Source organism: Poecilia reticulata, linkage group LG5 (genome assembly GCF_000633615.1).
Source record: "Poecilia reticulata strain Guanapo linkage group LG5, Guppy_female_1.0+MT, whole genome shotgun sequence".
In the NCBI taxonomy this organism is placed as follows: domain Eukaryota; kingdom Metazoa; phylum Chordata; class Actinopteri; order Cyprinodontiformes; family Poeciliidae; genus Poecilia; species Poecilia reticulata.
In genome coordinates, this window is record NC_024335.1 from 5,086,427 (window position 1) to 5,102,427 (window position 16,001).

General features: G+C 36.8%; 1 protein-coding gene across 1 annotated transcript; it reads right to left on the reverse strand.

Moving 5' to 3' along the window:
* Positions 1–8,244: 8,244 nt before the first annotated feature.
* si:ch73-361p23.3 (tumor necrosis factor receptor superfamily member 4) lies at positions 8,245–11,866 on the reverse strand. The gene is made up of 7 exons (XM_008408695.1): positions 11,728–11,866; positions 11,440–11,559; positions 11,134–11,268; positions 10,975–11,041; positions 10,642–10,886; positions 10,457–10,561; positions 8,245–9,756 (listed from the first exon to the last, which is right to left on the reverse strand). The coding sequence occupies exons 1-7, from the start codon at positions 11,807–11,809 to the stop codon at positions 9,674–9,676; spliced, it is 837 nt and encodes a 278-aa protein (XP_008406917.1). The 5' UTR covers positions 11,810–11,866; the 3' UTR covers positions 8,245–9,673.
* Between the last annotated feature and the right edge of the window lie 4,135 nt (positions 11,867–16,001).

Consider the following 16,001-nt stretch of genomic DNA (forward strand, 5'->3'; position numbering starts at 1 on the left):
CACTAAACTTTATACTTTGGTCCATTTGATTATGTAATTTGATCAGTTACTCAGTACTTGAATGTACTTTTTACCACATACTATTTTTTACTCTTACTTAACTCATTTTTTGGATACCTATATTTTGCTTTTACTTGACTAAAAATACGTTGAAGTAGTGCTGTTCTTACTTGAGTACATTTTTTTTGTCTACTCTGCCCACCTCACTTAAATTGAAGTTTTTGCAGCTGACGTTCATCAACTAATCATTCAAACTATTGAACATCTGACTTAAAGCTTGTCTACTTTGAAGAACCCTCTAAAGAAAATGAGAAAATAGCTTTTATTATTGGTGCACTGGATTACATCTATAGTAAGAGAAATAATAATTGATCAATTAAAGTGTTTATTTGTTTTTTCTTATTTTAAGTCTTATGATTCATTGGCTATCTAAAATAAAATATTGTCACCTTCCTAAAATAATGGCCTAAGTCATTTTTTTGTCAAAGGTAATTAAAAAACCTAAAAGATGATTTAGGCAAAGCAATATTACTTTTTGCAAAACAGTGAGTTAGGCCGTTCTTTTGCGAACTTGTTTGTAGTTTTGAAGAGAGCATAGGAGGGGAACAAAATGGTTTTGCAGTCCCTCTATGTAGACGTACAAACTCCACAACTACGTGATGAAATGTAAAGCGCACTGCTTTTAGCCTGCTGTCATTGTGGTCTGGCATACCTGTCTTTTCTAGCCTGGGGTTTCCTGGCAAATGACACTCAGACTCTAGACATGCTGAAATTAATCCTCAGTAAGCCAAATGTTTGCACCATTAAATGGCAGAAAATTACTCTGAGCAATTCGACAACTCAAAAATCCTTTAGGTTAACCATCAACTGTACAAGTATATTTATGAGGACAATGAAGCACGAAACCAGCCTCAATCCATCAATCCCCAGGGCTCTCCCCAGAGACCTCATCAGCCTTTAACCCACTCATCACAAATTATTCATGTGGATTATTCATTGCAAAATTCTTGCTGTACCTGAAAGCCTCCCCTAGAACCAAGTTAACTAAGCAATCTATACATTCTTTAGCAATTTTGCTGTCTAAATAAATATTGTTGATGTGTTTTGTGAGTTACTTTAACAAATGTCAAACCATGACAAAAGGCAGGAAAGGACAATATATAAACCGTCAAGCAAAGGAGTGGAGAAAACATTCTTGTTTCGTTCTTGCTGTAGCCAAGAATAACACAATGAGTTAGCCAGTAAAAATAATGCTGTTTCTTTCAGATGTCATCGTTTGTGTGTTTGAAATAGGGTAAGGATTTTTCTTGTTTTGCCTTTGTTTACAAAGTGACACAAGCATACTGTTTGGGTTTAAGGAAAGTCAACATAGATGTAGACTGTTCACACACATTCGTGTCTGTTGGAAACTAAAATAATCCACTGTTCACAGGAATAATCCCTTCTCAATGTGGCTGCATGACTCATCCAGGCTAGCTTCATGTCAGTAAAAGTGAAATCTCAAAACGAGCAACGAGTACTTATGTCTGAGATTTGTGGGAACATGTCCTTAGGTGTGTGGATATTGAAACGGACAAATAAGAAGCTAAACTGCAATCAACGTTTAAAAAACAGAATTTAAGTCTGAAGTAATGTATTTTTTGGTCAAAAAAACTCAGTTGATCTGTCTACAAAACAAAGGTGTAAGATTTTCTGTTCTGCCCTGATTGTGTACAATCTAAGGACCTCAGCACTTAAGTAGTGTTTAAAATGTGAAAACACTGGACTACTACTTGGTGCTTGTTGGCGTGTGCTTATTTAGAGACAAACAAGAAGCTACACTGAAAACAATCTTCCTCCATAACAGTGAAGTTAATCTTTGTACATAACGTAAGTTTATTCCGTCACACAGGTGTGTATTTCAGGTAAGATCTTTTCAGAACATTCCAAAAAATAATAAAACTTTAAATAAAAGTGATTAAAAAGAAGAACAAATATATTTGAACTGAAGAATATGTGTAATGAAGTCAAAAGGAAAATGGTTGGCAGGCAAAATCAAATTTAAAACTGAAGCATCAAGAGAAGCTGTAGCTGAACCCTTTCAGCGAAACAGAAATCAACGTTTAGCTGTGGTTGTTCACATTCTCCAGCTAAGGTTAGCATGTCTGAGGGACTCAAGCCACAATAGATTAAGGTCGTTTTTACATGATGTATTGTGCAAACACCTTAAGTTAAATTTGTTAATTTACTCCAAGTCTATCGTGAATAAAAGACTATATTTGAGAGTTGACTTAAACATGGCTTACTCTGTGTGCGGCATATAGAGATTTAGATTAAACTCTTTTTTTCCATACTTTATCACAGCTAATTGTGATTTGTAATTTTTTCCCTCTGTATATCTGTTCCAGCTCATGTTCCGTCAGTAGATTACATCTGGTTTTGGTGACAAGCCGTCAGCTGCAAAAACTTCAATTTAAGTGAGGTGGGCAGAGTAGACAAAAAAAAAATTACTCAAGTAAGAAAGTATTTTTAGTCAAGTAAAAGCAAAATATAGGTATCCAAGAAATGACTTAAGTAAGAGTAAAAAATAGTATGTGGTAAAAAGTACATTCAAGTATTGAGTAACTGATCAAATTACATAATCAGATGGACCAAAGTATAACGTTCTCAAAGCATCTCAAAGTTAGACCTTTCCTTCCCAGCAATGATGCCTTAAAGCTGATGCTTTGCAGTGAATCAGAAGAGTTGGCTCACTCACTGAGAGTGATGGAGTCATGGCAGAAATTTATCTTAATTAGCAGCACAGCGGGCTTGTGGCCGGTCTAAAGTGAGAATATCTGATCATGTGAAAACAGAGAGGGGAGCAGATGAGACAGTCAGGTGGATAATCTGTTCGTCCCCTCAGTCAGTGGACACTGGTGAGGAGGAAAGTATGCTGCTAAAACCCTTGAAGGAAGCAGCATCTTGCTGCTATTGGGTTAGTTTGGTTTCTGAGTTTGGTTCTGTTTCTGTTATGGTTCTGTTCCAAAGATTTTTTCAGCAGTGTTTTGTTGTTGTTGTTTTTTTTTTGTTGTTGTTAAATGAAAATTAAAAGTTTGACAAAAACGTTACACAAAATTAAGAATGTCAAAAAATGTAACAGAACAAATACATAAAATTAGGCAACCCTAACCCAATAACCCTAAAAGCCATATTAACATACAAAATATTAATATTTTCTAATTAGTAACCGTTTGGGAGACAAAGGAGTCGGCTCTTCTTTGGGACCTGTACCTCAAGAGCCTAACTTCCCGTCACTATTTCCCCATCTATGCAAAAAAACTTGATACCCAACAATACAAGCCCACACAGATACAGACGCAACTTTTGACTTTTTAAAATCTAACTAAAGCAACATTCAACTTAAGTTACAGTCACGTCTTCTGCTGCACATCTGTGGTTAACAGCACAACCACACATTCAGCCTTATTGTGTTTTGCTCACGACACAATTACATCAAACTGCCTCCTCAGACTTTCTCTAATTAAACAAATGTCACAAGCGCACTCCACTCAGCTATCACTGCAGAACAGAGCAAGTAAAAGGTCATAAAAAAAATAAATAATGGGTGAGAAAAGTGGAGGGGAAAAAACTACAGCTAGTCTCCCTTGGCCTGCACAAAACAAAATAACGTAAAATATATTTGTAAATCGAGTGTTTCATATTTAATAATATGTTCCTTGCACATGATTTCCTGCCCAATTATTTCAAGGTGTAGGAATAAGAAGCTACACTTTTAAGTGCACCCACCCAACAACAACAAAAAATCTCAGCCTCTGGTGAAACTTGTGTTGAAGCATATAATAAGGAGCGCATTATAAGCACATAACTGCACTAAAACAAACAAAAAAGTATGCAATACAGGAACTGTATTGCATACAGGAACTGTATTGCATATAAGCTCGTTTACATGCATTTGTGCCCAAAAAAAATAAGAAAAAACATATTTTAGTGACCCGCTGGGGAGCGGTTGCTCCACCAGCTTCATTGTTCGAGCACATGTACCAACAATGTACACTCTGAAAAGAAATTAGTTGAACCAACTTAATTGAATTGCTTCAATTGGTAACAAGCAATTCAATGAAGTTCATCCAACTTAATTTATTAAGTTTAACCAATTCAATATATCATAATTATCCAACTCAATTTGTTAATTTTCTTTTTTAACAAATTTATTAAGTATGTTTAAGATGACAAATCTAAGTCAGTCTTACTCAAATCATTTAGTTTACTTCAAATAAAGAAGTAAATTAATAAAGGATATCTTTTTTCAAAGGGTTTTTGGCTGAGGCAGCCTTTATTTGAAAGTAGTTATTCAGGAAAGTGGTCAATGACAGAGAGGAACACCTGCAGCTAAGGTCATCAGGTCAGGCATCGAACCTGCGAGGGCTGCGTCAGGGACTGGGTCCTCCTTATGTGGATTGTGCTCTACCCCTGCACCACCACAGCACCCTAGTTGGTACAGAATCTGTCCCTGGTAAGCTTGAGTCATGGTGTCAGACACAGGATACAAAATGGTATTGAACTTAATTCTTTCAAGTAAAGTCAAAGTGAAAAGTTCCTTTAGGTTAAAGATTTGTGAGTTTTGAGTTAATAAGTCCCAGCACTCTAGACTTACTATCTCCACTGGCTGCTCTGGTGTACTTGACTTTTTTTTTGGTTGCACCAGCACAAAAGTTCGATGCGCCCAAATATTTGACAGGTATCCTATTTAACATCACAGCTGAAAGGCTGTGGAGAGAGCGGCCACTTGGGCAGAGCAATGTTTCAAATATGCTTTTTAAGTGTTTCAATTCAAAATTTATTAGAACCAGGAGGCATTATGATGAAAGGTTCGTTTACATACTCGAACAGAGACATCGGGCCGAACACAAGGAGAGTGAAGCACGTTTGAGAACTGCGACAGAACCGAGAGCGAGCACAGAGCAGGCAGAGCAAGAGTTTGTCAGAGTGGAGTTCATGCCGGAGCACATATTGAGCAAGCATGTGTGAGGTTTAAGTGCACATTTGACAAATTGTTCGTTCACATAGACATATGCATTAGTGTCACTGCGTACTCAGGTTCATGGCTGTGCATTGAGGTTAGAAGCACAGATAGAACAGCAGAATTACCAGCAGCAGCAGCACTTTGTGGAACCAGTCTGGTTCCTGAACCAGACTGGAAGTGATATCTGATTGACTTGGACTGCGATAAGGGTCTAATCTATGTCTCTATCGCAGATGTTTTTTCTCAGTAGCACCTGTGTAACTGCAGTTTTTTTTTATTGTACTTTTGAGAAGTTTGGTCACATTTAGGAGCACATGGCCACACTCTAAAGCCCTGACACCATAGGAGGCTTCCTCAGAGCACAAACAATGCAGCACCAAGTAAGGTAAGAAAAGAAATTGAATTTATATAGCACATTTTCAGCAACAAGGCAGTTCAAAGTATAAAACAAAATAGCCAAAAGAAAGACAAAAAGGTTAGAGAGGTAAATGTTGGCTCCAATTGTTCTGGGTTGAGTTTTAGATTTGTATAAAGCTACATGTTGGTTCTCCATGTTTGATTCTTGTACTGGGTTGCTCAGTACACTAACAGGAGTTTATTTGGGTCTTTCTCTGATATTAAAAGTATAAAGCTAAATGTTGGTCTAAAGTAATAAGTACTCCACAATTTATAAAAGCAATAAACTAAAACGTATAAAGCTAAGTAGTTTTCCATTTATCTGTCTTTGAAATGTTCAGTTGCCTAAGCTCCCAAAATGCTAACTACATTTGCTATTTGGCATCTGGAATGGGTCTAGTAGTTTATCAATCAATTTTAAAATTTTTTAGTTGAAACCTCCATTATCTTTGTTCAATAATTGATTTTAATACTTGGTTTCTCTAATGTTTCTGTCTGTGTTGGCAGTTAGAGTCTCTGTTTGCTCTCCAGGTTGACCAAACTCTGTCTTCTATGCTGAAGCCATTCCCACAGATGGAGATCAAGGCGACAGATTGCAATGCCTCAGTGCTTCATTGGGCTGAACACATTCCTTTCTCATTACCATGTATTTGCAGTAATTCTTTTATCTGATTCTGTGTTCCTGTTTTGCTTCAGTCTGAGTTTGCTCTCGTTTCAAACGTCATGATCTGTAGCTGTGCCACCACAGATATCAACCCTCTCTTTTCGGTTTCTTAAAGACATGATACAACCACACATGTAGACAGCTGCAGCGAAACACCTCCTGTAGGATGTGACGTAGTCAGTGACTAGCATTTACGTAGCTCAAACAGTAGTCGGAGGAGTCTGCCGGTGAAAAACCACAAATGGCAGTGATGACACTGTGGAAGCAATTTCTTCCATACACATGGACACCCCCTTCTGTAGCTCACAGCGTAGGCGGCAGCTGACAGAAACCCATATAATGTCTCTCCACATGCAACTAGAAAGTGCAAAGCTGAAGGACGCAGGTATGAAACAACAGTTTTAGAGGCAGATTTTTTTTGCCCCTGTGTTAGAAATATCAAGTAAAACAAGAAAAAGATGTTAGTGGCTAAATGTATAAATGAAAATTAAATTCTTGAACTGAAAGTTGTGTGTGAGTCAAAGTTAAAGAAAACCAGAAAAAATGTCATTCAAACCTACCACAAATTTCACTTCATTGAACCCAATGAAGAGAGTTTGTCATTTACCCAATCTTTTTTTTTTGTGGTATTTTTCCTTTGTGGGGGAATGGAGATTTGTATGACTAATCAGAAAAACAACATATATGTTTTATGTAGCCTAATGTAGCTTGTTTGCAAAGATGTGCGTTTTTTCCCCAGATTAATTAGCTTTTCTTTTGTCAGGAGAAAAAAAAAGATTTTTTTTTTTTATTAGTTAACTGACAACTTTTAATTACCTTTCTTTGAATTTGCTCCTTGATGTATAAACTAAAGATACTCGAACAAAGGTGACAAAGGATTGCAGCGACAGCTCTCACAAGAACAAAGGAAGTAAATGGAGCAGAATGCATGAAAGGAAGCGGGTGACCACAATGCAACAGGGACCACAATTCAAAACAGAGCAGGAGAAAATCCAAAACCATAAAATGATCACAATTTACAAACCCAAAGATTGATCAATGCCTGTGATCCATGCTGTGATGGTTTTATTAGAACCATCACAAACCTCTTCAGTAGTTGGCGCTACATTAGTTTGCCACCATGTTGATGCCTCCTCACCACACTTCCTTTAAGGACCATTTTTAATTAACATGGACACTGCAGACTGGGAACAAGAGCTGCGGTTTTGAAAATGCTAACCATCTGCTTATTTTTCATACTTCCAACACCTTTGATGACCAAATATTCATTTATTGCCTAATATATCCTGGTCCAGTTGTTAGAAATAGCTTAAAAGGGCAACCACCAAGGTATAGTCCTCAAATCAAATCCAAATATTGGATGTCTTTAAAACTGTGTTTTWTYCTTTTATTGTTGATTTTGTGTGTGTGTGTGTGTGTGTGTGTGTGTGTGTGTGTGTGTGTGTGTGTGTGTGTGTGTGTGTGTGTGTGTGTGTGTGTGTGTGTGTGTGTGTGTGTGTGTGTGTGTGTGTGTGTGTGTGTGTGTGAGACTGTGTGTGATGAGTGGGGAACCAAAACTTGCTCAAATCCAATGGCCCATCCAGTTTATCTTCACTTTTTAAGTAACTGTAATGTTATGTCTGATCAGTGTGATTATAATAAGGTCAAGTTCAACTGGTAACAGAGAAGAATATTTGAAAAGCACCATACTGTGATGTGCACAGTGGATATTGTAATGTTAATCATCTACTTAAAATAAGGGTTAGTGAATTTAAAAAGCGCACTTTAAGTCACTTTAAAGTGCAAAGGCTTATTCAGAGATTAATACATTTTTACTCAAATAATATACAGAATATAAACACAAGTTTGTCGTACATGCACATTAAGAAAAAATTTGCAACATGGATAAAAGAACAACAACCAGAAATATATACAGACATGAATGAATGGATGATATTTATCTTCAAGTGCTTGTAAATCAGGCTACAACTCAAAAAACCCCAAACAGGTTTGTTCCGTGTAAAGTACTCTTAATTTCTCTGAAACTGCACACCAGCTTCCTGGATCAGTGACATTTACAGGCAGTTTTGGGGAGGCACTCTTTCATCTGTTTATTCTGTCTGCAGCAGATCTTCACATTTAGAAGCCATGGTGCCTGAATAGCATCTTGTGCAACACAAAAATATTCTCAGATGTTTTCTTTTTTTTTTTTTTTTTACAGTGCCTAAACTTTACATTCCACACAAGGGCGCCCACCCTGTTGAACTAACTTGAACATAAGCAGGAAAACTATTTAGGATTCAACAGAGAATTGTTTTTGTTTCGTTTGTTTTTCCATTGTGGTGTCTCCCCCTTGGCTGGAGAGAGAGAGATGTCATCAGTAAAAAAAAATTTAAAAAACACACAACTGCTCATAAATACTACCAAAAGCTGAAGAAGTAAAACGTTCACATCAGTATCAGTGATATTATTTCAATAAATAATACATTTTCAGGAAAAACTTGAATAGAGGAGGCTTTACTTTACGCTGCACATGTAACATGTTCATTTTAATGTAAAATAAAACAAACAAATATAAAATTAATCCAGTCATGGTATATTTAAATAGTTTTCCTAACTAAACCAATGCCACCTTCTTGAAAGGAACCTTCAATTCTTAGAATGAATCAACAAAGTTTCCTTTCGGGTCCATTTTACAACTCACTGAGACTCAACCAGGCATAAAGCTACTCAGTGCTCATCTGGTAAATGGTGAAAGGTAATTAGGACAAAGTTTCATACTCCTCTGACTGCACTAATCTGAAAAATATTTCCAGCAAGGCACAAACAACATGAAAGTCTTCACATTTACAATATCAGTCTTTCCAAACACAAGAACAAGAAAACAGAGGAGGCAACTTTTGGTGGGGGGGAAAAAGAAGCACATTTTGCTCCATGTGGTACTTCCCCTCACCCCACATATTTCTGACAACAGATTTGTTTTTTGTTTTTTATCTTGTGCAAAAGAGACATGCGACTGTTGGAACAGACCAAGGAAACACTGAATAACACAACAAAAGAAATTTAAAAACAATGTAAATGAAAAACAGAACTTTTGTTCTATAGTTTTTTTTAACATCTGTACCTGGTGTGTTTTATAGTTTCTACCCACATTATTATCGTTCAAAGTGCGTATTTCTCAGAGTTGTCTCAGCCCTGTTAGAGCATGTATAATGTCAGCAGAAGGTCTATAACACCTGCATATAAATGCATATAGTAGAAAACTCACCAGGTAGTCTTGGCAAATGTATACTTATGAGAAAAAAAATCCCTATTGACCATGTCAGCCATAATAACTCCTCCTAAGTATAACATCAAGAGGATGAATGTCTACCTTGAATGGTTTCACAGTTTTAAAAAGCGAGGTATAATTCAATAATCCTACACTGTATTACAACAGAACAAACAGTCAAATTTTGACAACTGTACATATTAAAAACACCCCTGTTACAATGCAGACGTTGTGTGTTTTGTGAAACACACAACAAACAATACAAGGAGGATCTGAGGGGTCTGCAGTAAATTAAACTCTTCCAGGGATGGCTCTCTGGAGCGTCAGATGAGGATTTTCGTCACAGGAAAACTTCACCTCACGGCTCTGGGTTAAGTTTCAAAGAGGACTCACTGCCATCACCGCTTTCCTCAACTGGCCTCCGACACAAAGAGTCCTTGGCTGAAAAACAAAAATGTACACATGATCAAGAAAAAAGTAATCAGGAAACATTTTGCCACTATTTTCCATCATACTATGCCAAACCATCCTGGATTATTAAATAAAAAAACACAAAAAATAACTTAAACATTCAACAAAATGCATACAAATGTTTGTATTTACTAAGTAAAGCATTGTCTGATGGTAAGTTAAAATGGATAATCACCTGTGCAGGAGAAACACACTAGCATCTTATTCCAGTATAAAAACTGAATGACTTTTTTTGCTATAGGTGTCTTCAATGTTCTTGCACTTAAATGAATAAATACAGCTCAGGAAAGAATTAAGAAACCACTTAAAATAATCAGTTCCTCTGATTTTTCTCCTTATAGGTTTATGTTTGAGTAAAATGAACATTGTTCTTTTATTCTATGAACTACTGACAACATGTCTGAAATTCCAAGCATAGATTTTGTATTTATTTGCAGAAAATGAGAAACGGCCAAAATAACAAAAAGATGCAGTGTTTTCAGACCTCAAATAATGCAAAGGAAACAAGTTCATATTCATTTAGAAACAACAATACTAGTGTTTGAACTCAGGAAGAGTTCAGAGATCAATATCAGGCAGAAAAACCAGGAGATTTTCAGTGCAGTGGTCTCAGTTTTTTCCATTTTTTCACTAAATTAAAGCCTGTGAGCCCAGATTGTCTTTAACTTACTCTGTACTGCTGGTTTTGTCTGCCAGCAGTGGGTAACATGCAGCTTGCAGGTCATTGCCGTCAGCCCGAGCAGTCCGAAAATTCCCAAAATGAGAATAGCCGTACCTGGAATAAAATGAGACAGTAGAGCTACAGCTTACACCACCCTGGAATCTGAGCATGACAGAAAGCAGGAAAAGTCTTACCTATGTGAATGCTTGTGTTCTGCGTTGTGTTTCTCACAGTGGGGCGCTGAACAGTAGTCGTGGTGGTGCTCGAGCGTGTCTTCTGTATTGGAGCCCCCTCATGTGGACGACGTGTTGTTGAGAGCGAGGAGAAAACCTTTGAGATTGTTGTGGGGGCTACAGTGGTCTGACTATCATTTATCATCTCATTACACACGACGTCAGAGGTTGAGCTTCCAGCCTGTTTAATCCCTGCAGATTTACAGCTGCAGAAACACAACCAAGACAAAAACAACAACTTTTAGCTACATGTGTACTTGAGGTTTAAGATGGTGTGCAACTATTGAAACTTACTCTTTCCATTTTTGACATTGTGTGTTAATCTCTTGGCTGAAATAACCTTCCTTGCACTTTGAACAAACTGCCAGTGGGAAAAATAAATGTTTTTCATTAAGGTTCAGCCTTTGGATCAAATAATGGAAGCTAAGAAATTTGTTTGAGTCTGTAACTTACCCCCATTTTCCAGTCCAGATCCTATATCACATTTACAGATGCTTGAATCCCTTGCACGTGGAACAAAGCCATCACGACATCCACATACAGTATTTTTCACTGCGGTGCACTTCTCTTTGATATCACTTCCTGATTCTGAAAAACCAAGAAAGTAATACATTTTAGGATTTAAACTACAGAGTCGTTGGTTTAATTTGTAAAAAGAAGCTAAAGAACAGAAGTCTTCATTCAATGTTTTCACTTTATCATTTGCTCTTTGCATTTGCTAGAACAGTCAGTACATGTTGACAAGGTTTTTACTTTTACCTTCATAACACGTCGTGCATCCATCACAACTTTGAGACTTCTTTGGTGTTGCCTGAAAAGTTCCTTCCCCACATGGCTCGCATTCTGTTTTGCCTGAAGGCAGTTTCTTCACTTTCTGACCTATATAAGTCACAAGTTGGAGAAAAACAACAGCTTAACTTCTATGTACTTCAGAAAAAAGACAGAAAGAAAAAAAAATTACATCTTTACACAGAACAAGAAACATTTTCTATCAAATAAAGTGTCACCCAATTTCTTTAAAAACACCCAAAAGGTTATTTTTCCTACCTCTATCGCACATTCTGGCATCCGAATCAACAATAAACACATTAAGAGTCAAAATGAATATGAGCAGATTAAATAGAAACATGTTAAGTTGTTCTCTTTGAGTCGTGACACAAGGTTGTTTGTGCGCAGAGCTACTCGACTGTGAAACAGGAACCCCTGTGTGGGTTTTAAGTCGGCATCACATTGTCTTTTCCCCTAAAAAAAAAAACCCAACCCACTCTGTCAGTCTCAAGGTTGGAAATCTACAGCTTTAAAGCTAAAAGTAATTTCAAGATCATATTATTTATTTACATTCATACCTTCAAAACCCAAGGCTCTAAACATTAATATGCTTATTAAGCAATCTCTTTTTTTATTTTATTTTTTAAAAAGATAGAGAATTGCCATAAAAGAAAATCTGATTTTCTTTTGATTTATAAACTTAGAAGGGATGATGTTCTGTGTCTCTAAAACGATAGTAGCAAAAATAAAAAATAAATAAAACCAACAAAACCCGATCCTTTTTGTAGGGTTTGAGTTGTCAACACTGTCCTTTTGTGTTAGATTACAATTTCTCCATGAAGATTAATGACTTCTCAGAGGTGTTCAACAAAGTCCCACACTAGATCCACTGTCCTTTATATTTTCTCTTTGTAAATATTTATCCCTTTTATTAATCATTTCTGTGCTTTAGAGCCCACCAGTCCGATGGACCATCTACCTTGATTTCCCTCCTTGTCCAACTCTTTATTCACATGCTACATCCATCAACCAATCTTTTCTCCTTTAATAAAGAAACACTGGTAAAGCTAAACCTGCTGAAAAAGCAGCTCTTATTTTTGCTTCTCCACACTTAGCCCACTGTAACACACTGCTTACTGGGCAGGAAAAGGCTTTCCCGAAACCATCAGTCATAAAAACGTTCTGGTCGGGTTTTAAAATGTTCAAACAGTGAGTTTCTAATTCACCTCTGTGAAACATGTTTGTCTGATCTTTGAACTAGTAATTTCATTAACCCTAGCTCTTTCTGTTCTAACCATCATTCCCCACAAAGGAGGTCATAGTTTCAGGTTATGGTTGAGGATGCTGCCTAGACAATTGCATTGGTTAATTCATTGAAGAAAAAGATGTCAGACTCATCAGGCATTTACATAGAGTCATTACTGCATCTTTACATTTCTCTTCTTACGTATATACAGCCATACTCAGTAAATGACTCAGATTATGCATATCAATGAGGTTTGTTTGTTACATTAAAATTACCTTTTGAAAATAACAACCTTAACCAAGTGTTATACATACTTTCAATAAGCCCACATCAGTCTGTGTCTAATGAAACCTAAATACGTTTTTCAATGGTATTCTAATTTAATGAATGTGGCTGTATATTATTTTTTTCTTTATTTTATTTTATTACCTAGTTTTAAAATTGCTCCATTCATTTGTTACATCACTTTCTTCTTCTCCTTTTTACTTGTGCTGAGTAGTCAAAGTTCCCTTAGTGTTTCTGCACATTCAGTAAAATCAGCAAAACTGTTTTAGTTCTCTTTTATCACCCAAGCATTAGAATAAATCATTTCATTTTTACACTGTGTGTATCCTCAGCGATTTGCATTGATTGGCGTGTGTTTGCGTGCGTTTGTTTGTAATACCTTGTGGGGACGATTTTCCTGATACATACTACTTTGTGGGGACCAATTGCTCCTTGTGGTCCGAAGCCTGGTCCCCACAAGGGGAAACCCTGTTTTTGGGTCAGGGGTTAGAGTTAGGACTAAGGTGTGAATTGAGTTTTGGTTAGGGTTAGGGTTAGGTATGTGATGGTTAGGGTTAGGAAAAGGGTAAAGGTAAGGTTTACGCTGTAAAAATTAATGGAAGTCAATGGAAAGATCAGGAGGAGCTCAGGAGGAGCTCACCTGGAGCAGGTCTCCCTGAGGCAAATAGTTCCACCTCATAAGTGCTACGCAGACCTCATCTTGTCAAAGCTGTACTTTATTATGCATAGTTCCTTCCTTATTGTCTTCCTTCAGAGAAAACCAGTTCCCGTTAACACTCTGCTCTCCGAAATCACATTTTTTGTATCTGCATAAAAATGCATGAACTCCGTTAAAGGAGTTCATGCATCTGATCAAAATGCCTCCATTCTGAGGTTTTCCAGGTCAAATCCCACTGGAAGGAGATCCAAAGGCAAACCCAGAGGTCAGTAGAGGGACTAAACGTGCCTTTGGTGTAGGAACACAATGAGTTGGAGCAGGGCTTTTCCAAAAGGGGGCGTGCCACAGCTCTTCAGTGGGGGTTGTGACATGAAGGTGAAAAAAAAAATGAAAACGTAACTGTAGACTTCAGCCAACTTTCCCATGTCAGTGCCAGAAATAAAATGGAGAGATTTTCAACCGTGTACAGTTGAGTGCAGTGAACAGTCAACAAAATGACCGTATGTTCCGCACTAAGGCGCACTTAAAAACCTTCAATTTCCTCAAAAGAGGGTAACTAAAACTGACAAGTTAGAAAGTTTTAATACTCACACATAGTTTTAAAAAGTTAATTTTTTGTCAAAATCTCTTTCATTTCATACTGTTTATTCAATGTCACATGCTGTTTTTATTTTTAATTTTATTTCTTTTAATTATGTAAAGCACCTTGAAATGCCTTGCTGCTGAAATGTGCTATACAAATAAAATTTGATTGATTGATCCTATGTACATTTATCTGGAGTCCTTTTTGTTAATACTCTCCTCTACATCGATTAAGGATCCTTTTTGTAGTATGAGTGACCAGCTGTCTGTTTTCAATGTTCGATTTCAGCTGCTGGATAAAAACAAGCTCTAGGATGAGTCACAGTCATGTGTCTGATTTATTCATTCAGGATGGTGATGAGACAAAACCACATTAAGAGCTGGAGTAGCTCTATCAAGCTTGACATTTCTTGGATAAAGGCAACATTTTAGCAAGTTTACTGTCACATCTTTAGTTAAGTATAATAACGTTGGCGAGTTCATTCCAGGTAAGACAATATTTTGCGTGTCATGCAATAACTGTGTTGGTTCTGGTAGCTCAAACTTTGTCCAGGTTCCTCAAGCATAACATCAACTCAAGCTTCATTCATGAGTTTTCGGCATGGTGTATTGTAACAGCAAAAAAGGAACCTTACATTGACAGATTTATAAATTGCCCTGACTGGAAGCTAGCAGGTTGTAAAACAATACTTTTGGTAAATTACCCAATTTGGAGTTTACTCTATTCATGCTGTTGGTTTTTGACTCAGCTGTAACAGAGTTTAAGTCCTGATCTTAGGGAATTTGTTGCATGCCTTCCCTTTTTTTCTAGTTTGATTACTTTCAATAAAGGCCAGTAGTGCCACAGAATTAAAAACAAATCTACCCAGTATATTTATTAAGTCAGTCTCGATGCATGCAACTACAAGGTTTGGATTTGTTTAATAAGTAAAAACTCAAATATAGCTACAATTTTAATCTTTGTCTCAGCTCATCATGTAGTTTTATTTTCAGTAAAACTGGAAGTAAAACTGCTGACTGTTTTCTGTCTAACTCCTGATATTGGGGAATTTGCTGCCTCTGGAGCCTCCTGAGTTATTTTTGGACTTCTTAAACCCGTTTTTCTTGAATAGAGATTAGTTCCCAAATCCTGAAAAAACTGCCTCAGTCTCACACTAAGTTTTGAATTTGTTTCTGAAGTAATTAGCTCAGAATCTCATAAACTTGCTCATATAGGCATTGTGAAATGCATAAATATGTTTCTTAGCGTTTGCTTCTTTAATGTTTCAAGTAAACGGTTGGTACAGCAACTACTTTACCAGACAATGTTCCGTAAAATAGCAAAAATATGTTTTTCTTTGTAATGTTTATTATAGGGAGATTAAGATTGAAATCTGTGTTTTCCAGTCTTTTCAGCAGTCTCCATTACAATAGAGGTTATAGATAGGAAACAAAACATTATCTTCAGTAATACAATTCTACGTTAAAAGTATTTTTGTTATGTTTTTCTAACCTTTATCTGGACCATTTCCTCTTTTTTTGAGGGAAAAAGTACACTGCGGTTCAGGTAACGGAAACTTAGCAGCTTTTCGGTAAGAACATGACATGCAGTGTGTGCTTGCATATGGAGTGCACATGGAAATAACCACACACTGATGATTAACCTGCAAGATATACAACCACTCACAAGCATGCTTCTTAGTAAACGGATGTTGAAAACACCTCCACTCTGGCTTGAACACGCTTATAAGTTCGGAGACAAGTTGATTTTTATTTTTTACAAAAGGCACGTCCGTAACGCTG